This window comes from Dipodomys ordii, unplaced genomic scaffold, assembly GCF_000151885.1.
Source record: "Dipodomys ordii isolate 6190 unplaced genomic scaffold, Dord_2.0 Scaffold95, whole genome shotgun sequence".
NCBI lineage: Eukaryota > Metazoa > Chordata > Mammalia > Rodentia > Heteromyidae > Dipodomys > Dipodomys ordii.
In genome coordinates this window covers 3,495,925-3,501,924 of record NW_012267311.1, presented here as the reverse complement: position 1 = coordinate 3,501,924, position 6,000 = coordinate 3,495,925, and the positions used below count along the sequence as shown (strand labels likewise).

At 50.4% G+C, this 6,000-nt stretch overlaps 1 protein-coding gene across 3 annotated transcripts; it reads right to left on the bottom strand.

Annotated features, from left to right (window-relative positions):
• On the bottom strand, nucleotides 1-3,199 carry Galt (galactose-1-phosphate uridylyltransferase). Of its 3 annotated transcripts, XM_013026589.1 has the most exons (11): nucleotides 3,108-3,199; nucleotides 2,634-2,803; nucleotides 2,368-2,443; nucleotides 2,233-2,281; nucleotides 1,989-2,118; nucleotides 1,777-1,833; nucleotides 1,513-1,635; nucleotides 1,139-1,271; nucleotides 954-1,037; nucleotides 528-682; nucleotides 1-247 (listed from the first exon to the last, which is right to left on the bottom strand). In XM_013026589.1, exons 1-11 carry the CDS (start codon nucleotides 3,187-3,189, stop codon nucleotides 170-172), a joined length of 1,137 nt encoding a protein of 378 aa, XP_012882043.1. In that variant the 5' UTR covers nucleotides 3,190-3,199; the 3' UTR covers nucleotides 1-169. The 3 variants fall into 3 exon arrangements, with proteins under 3 accessions (XP_012882043.1, XP_012882044.1, XP_012882042.1); XM_013026590.1 differs by lacking the exon at nucleotides 3,108-3,199 and having other exon boundaries at nucleotides 2,368-2,446; nucleotides 2,634-2,723; XM_013026588.1 differs by lacking the exons at nucleotides 1,989-2,118; nucleotides 3,108-3,199 and having other exon boundaries at nucleotides 2,368-2,446; nucleotides 2,634-2,723.
• Nucleotides 3,200-6,000: the final 2,801 nt, after the last annotated feature.

Sequence of the window (6,000 nt, the reverse complement as noted above, 5' to 3'; positions counted from 1 at the left end):
TAGAAGAACATTTAGCCTTTAATCTCAGATCTCTAAAGGTGGTAGAGATCATATTCCTCTGATATCACAATAGGTGGTTAGAGCTCAAGAAGCAGTTTTATTGATACTGCATCTGCCCAAACTCCAGTTCTCTCAGCCAGAAAGCTTCAAGGCCCTGTGGTCAGTGTGGTCAGATGACAGCTGCTGTTTCCTTATTCGCCTTCAACTGGTAATGTACTTCAGGAAGTGCCCTTAATCTCTCTGCAGCCTAGAAAGGAGACAAGAGACAATCAGGGAGGGTAAAGGCCACCCAGAATGATAGTATGGACTTTGGACACCCAGGTGACACACTGTGATAAGGGTGTATGGAAAGGGTTTACGGTGGTCAGGATAGGTGGAGTTACCAGAGGATGGGGGTAGAACAGCTACTGAGTTCCTAGGAATGCCCATGTTTTTATGAGGATCCTTGGGGTCATGACTGTTGGGAACCCTTAAAGAAGTATGGGTGAAAAGGGAGCCTGAGGATCCAGGATGCTCCGAGGTCTGACCTGCTCAGGGGTGAGGTCCCTCTGGGCCTGGGCAAGCATTTCATAGCCAACCATGAATTTCCGGACAGTCGCAGAGCGCAGAAGTGGAGGGTAGTAATGAGCGTGCAGTTGCCAGTGGTCCCACTTGGCCCCAACTTCTGATCCTGTAGGAGCCCCTGAGAAGAAAATGGTAGAGAAGGCCCTTTTCTCAAGTCTTCAGTTTATTTCCTACCCCAAAACCAGGCTAGATAGTCAAAATCTACATCTCCCAGCATTCTCCATCAGAGGCATCCAAGCATTAGAAAGCATACAAGTGAGTTTCACCAAATTTGCTGCTCCATCCTCAACCCTAGCATCCTTGCTCTTGACACATCCCTACCAAATAGGCAGGGAAACAGAACTCAGAAATGGTGTTGGGGCTAAATATAGATACTCAAAAAGTCTTACCATGCCAGCCCATGGAGTAGGGAAAGGACATCTCAAATAGGTTGTCATACTTGGTCAAAAGCTTCTTCATGATGGAGGCTAAATCTGGAACCAGAAGCTGACTCTCAGGTTGGAAACCAGTGGTTTGTCCTACTAGAGCCACTCCAACCAGAGTCCAGTCCCTGTGTCCCAGCTAGGAGACTGACCATCCCGCTCCGCAGGGGTCAGCTCAGGCAGCCTCCGCACATGCCGCCGGGGCAGTAGTAGAGTCTGGAAGGGCCACACTGCCCAGAAGGGGACCAGCACTAACCAGTGCTCACTTGTTAGAACCAGACGTTCCTGGGCACAGAGAATGGAAATGAGATCCTTAACATTGGTGTGAGGAGAGGGAATAAGCAAACAAGCAGGTCAGCAAATAAAGCATTTGATAGATTCTTACCACTTCTACCACCTTCACCCAAGTCTAAGCCATTATCATCTTTCCTTAGATTATTGCTAGTGCTTTCTAGCATGCCTCTTGCTAGTTCCCTTCTACCTTTCTCATTCATATACTTCTCTCTTTGGGGATAAGAAGGCCCACCTTCCTAAGGAGCTCCTGGCGGCCATACTCCACTAACAGAGGCTCTCCATGCTGACTCTGATAGGCTTGCTGAGACCGCTCCTCACGCTGAGCAATATCTGGCAGGAAACTGCTAGCCCACACCTGGCATGGACAGGAGCAAAAAGAAAGGCAGGTATTTTATTTCCAAGCCCCTATATCACTAGTATATTTCTTTTATTCTATCCCTGTTCATAGTGCTGGCTTAAACTCCACTAAAGCCATTCCAGTTTCTAACAAACTTACCTGGCAGTGGGGGTGGGGGTTAGAACAGCCCATCATAGCCCCTTTGTTTTCAAAGATCTGTTGGGTAGGGGTAGAGAGCTTTAATTATCCAAAGACATCAAGTCAACTCCCTCCCAACAACATCCCCATAGAAACAAGAATACTATTTCCCCTGAACCAAATTTCCATCTCCCCATCCCTTCTCTTCCAGGAAAAGGGGAGGCCTCACAGACCTGCACCCAAGGGTACTGAGCACCCAGCTCCTCTGTGACTGAGGCCCACGCATCGATGACAGCACGGATTTCAGGGGGCGACATGAGTGGCAGTGTCACATCCGACCAGGGGTGGAAGCACATGACTTTACTAGGTGGTGAGGGACAACAGAGGCATAGGGATTGGACACTAGGGGCAGGACCCAATCCCAGGGCTTCGTCTTCAACCCTGGGTTGAAATTTAAGAAGATAAATTCATAGTTACCAAACTCCCCTGGCAGCCTCTGCTCGGAAAAGGGGGTGATCACTGGGACCTGAGGTAAAGGAATATCATCACTGCCTGCAGCAGCAGTTTCCCCAAGAGGTGTGGCCTCCCCATCAAGGGTTAGAATCAAGTTACCTGGATCAGGAGCATCAGGCTGCAGAGCTGGGAAGTCATTGTCAAACAGGAAGGTGCCATCATAGTGGGGATTTACCTACTGACAAGAATAGGCTAGAAAATCCTCTCCCCCATACCACCATCTGGTGGGGGGGGGGGTAGGGTTGCACAGGCTGCTAGAGGGTAGGCGAGGTAAGATATGGTCCCTCCTGTGAGTGACTGGCAGCTGTAAGGGCGGGGCTACCCTCTCGATGGTCCACACTGTGCATATGGCTCTGCAGGCTTACCTCGCCATTCGCCCTCACGGCCCCAGGACACAGAGGGTTGAGAGGGTCATGGCGGGGCACTGTTTCCACATGCTGGGGCTCCACCTGTCCTTGCCAAGGCCGCTTCATGCGATGAGCTGACACCAGCACCCACTCATCCTGCAGCGGGTTGTAGCGAATATGCTGATGCTCTGGGGAGGGTGGGGACAGTCAGTCAGCAAAGCTCTCTGGCTCCCCCTTGCTGTTCTCACCCACCAGCAGGCCGGGCCCAAGCTCTGAGACGCCCTCTAGTCCCGGTCCTTCTCGGGAGCAAAAGGCCCAGAGCCTGACCTTCCCAGCGCCAAAGGGCCTGCAGCCCCTCTCTCGGCCAGCGGAGCCCCAGCCTGGGGCGGGCGAGCCGGCCTGGACATGGGGTCAGTACTCCCTAAGCCTTAGGAAGTGTGCAGCGCACGCTCAGCACTGTGTCCCAAGGCGTCCCGACCGCCCTGCAGTTACCGCTGGCCCGGAAGACTGAAGCCGGGGCGTCCTCCTCAGACGCCTGCCGGCGCTGCTCGGGGTCGATTCCGCTGGGCAGCATGAGGCCACCCCAGGGACTGCCAGGAATGTCGGAGAGGCCCCAACTCACGCTGCCCCCGCTGTCTGCTCTGCTCCGCCCCGCCCCCGTGATTGGCCAGCCGCCAGCACGTGACAGACTGGTGGCGCCGTCAGCCACCTGGAGGCGGGGCTCAGGAAGGCGGGACATCACCGCGAGATGACTGACAGCAGGCACAATAGCCAGACCGGGAATCCAAGGCCCTGGAGGAACCTCTCTCGGTGAAAGCTGCTTGCCTCACAGTCCTTCAGCTCCAGGGCGTTTACCAGACTAATTTGCTGCACTCAAATCATTCATCTGGTTATTCGTTAAATCAATATGTACTGACCATCTACTATGTGCCAGACTCTTGGGCTTTAAAAATGTGAAGCCTGGGGCTGGGAAGGTGGCTAAGTGGTAGAGCGCTTGCCTTGCATGCCTGAGGCCCTGGGTTCGATTCCTCAGCACCACATAAGCAGAAAAAAAAAGCCGGAAGTGGAGCTGTGGCTCAAGTGGTAGAGCACTAGCCTTGAGGTGAAGAGCTGAGGGACAGTGCCCAGGCCCAGAGTTCAGGCCCCACGACCAGAACCCCCCCCCCAAAAAAAGAAAGAAAATGTGAAGCCTTGGATTCCTTGTAGGCACAAGTCAGGAGTGTCAGGTAAGGCTGAAAAGTCTGAGAGATGCTATGCCCAGATAACAGCAAAATGCTGGACCTGAGGTGTGGCTCAGGTGGTAGAGATCCAGCTGTGAGTAAGAAAGCTGAACAAGAATATGAGACCTGGGAAGGTAGCTCAGTGGTAGAGCACTTGCCTTGCATGCATGAGGCCCTGGGTTCGACCCAATAAAAAGAATATGAGACCCTGAGTTGGGGAGTGGGGGATGCAGAGAGAGAGAGACATTGTGGCACATGTATGTAATCACAGCTAGGCTGGAGGTGAAGGTTGGAGGTAACAGTGGGAAGATCACTATCTGAGGCTGACCCTGGGCAAAAGCATGAGAATCTCTCTGAAAAAAAAAAAATATATATATATATATATTTAAAGGCTGGAAGTGTGACTCAAGTGGTAGAATACAAGCACAAGGTCCTGAGTTCACAACCCAGTATCTCTCCAAAATATATACAAATACGTTGCATATATAGTATATGTGTGTGTGTATATATATATATATATATAAAATGTGTGTGTGTATGTGTGTGTGTGTGTAAGACAGGACCATCAGTAAGTAACATCATCACTTACTAGCCAAGAGACATCTGAAGTTTTTTTTTTTGGGGGGAGGGCCCTAACTCTGGGCCTTCAGCTCAAGACAAGCACTCTACCACTTAAGCCACAGTGCCACTTCTGGCTTTTTTCTTTTTGCTTACATGGTGCTGAGGAATCGAACCCAGGGCCTCAAGCATGCAAGGCAAGCGCTCTACCACTGAGCCACCTTCCCAGCCCATATCTGAAGTATTTTACACACCTTCTCTTCTCCAAATTCTTCAATAAGAATAATGAGCTAACATGAGGATAGACTTCAGTACGATTCAAGACAGAAACTTCATGAGCTAGGAACTGGCCTATAAGAGGAAAGATCCTTTCCCAAGTCAGGCTAGGCAGAGCTAGATATTCTGCAGCCAAGCTGCAAAAATTAGGTCACTGGTCATGTACCTGATCTCTGCCCTACAGTCCTCAGGGTAGAATCAGAAGACACTACTAGGTAGAAGGCAGAGAACAGGGCTCAGAAATGAGTTTTACTCCCTCCACTGACTGGTCACTCATACAAGAGGAAGTGAGGGGTAAGGGTAGGAGATCTGCTTCTCTATTGTTTCAGTTGTCTTTGTTTGAGGGACTACTTTTTGTGGACAGCTCCCGTGCTAACCATACCAGCTGACTCTTCAGGAAAGTCTCCACAGCACTCCTCTCCTTGTGTGTCTCCTTTGCAGGCACTCTCTTTCCATTCATATTGGGGACTGAATCCAGGGCTCCTGTCACCACTACTTGACTCAGTAAAACAAAATGCTTCTAGGCCTTTGTTTTTTGTTGGTTTTTGAGCTAGTCCTGGGGCTTGAACTCAAAACCTGCATCTTGAACACCGTTCCTGAGCTTTTTTGTTGTTGTTGTTGTTCAAGGCTAGTGCCCTACCACTTGAGCCAAAGCCTCGCTTATGGTTTTTGGTGGTTAATTGGAGATAAGAATATCAGGGACTTTCCTGCCAGGGCTGACTATGATTCTTAGATCTCAGCCTTCTGAGTAGCTATAATTACAGGCCTGAGCCACTGACACCTCGCCAGACTTTTTTTTTGGGGGGAGAGGGAGGATTCCGGTCGTGGACCTGAACTCTGGACCTGGGCGCTGTCTCTCAGCTCTTCAGCTCAAGGCTAGCGCTCTACCACTTGAGCCACAGTGCCACTTCCGGCTTTTGTTTCTGCTTATGTGGTGCTGAGGAATGGAACCCAGGGCCTCATGCATGAAAGGCAAGTGCTCTACCACTGAGCCACCTTCCCAGCCCTCGCCAGACATTTTGTTTTTAATTTTGATTTTGAGACAGGGTCTCTCTAACTTTGCTGGGGCTGGCCTCAAACTGTTGAGCCTCCAGCCTCTTCCACCCTCCTGAACAGCTGGGATTACAGGCATTTGCTACTATGCCCAGTCCTTGATTACTTTTTAGGGGGAAAGGACAATGGCTTATATGGGGCCTACCCAGATTTCTCCTTTCCAGATCTGAGAAGTACAATCTCTACTATGGCATTTAGGGAATATAATTATGATGTTTACTACCTTAGTCTCATCCTGGGGTCATTCAATAACACAGGATTTAAAAAAAATTAAACAG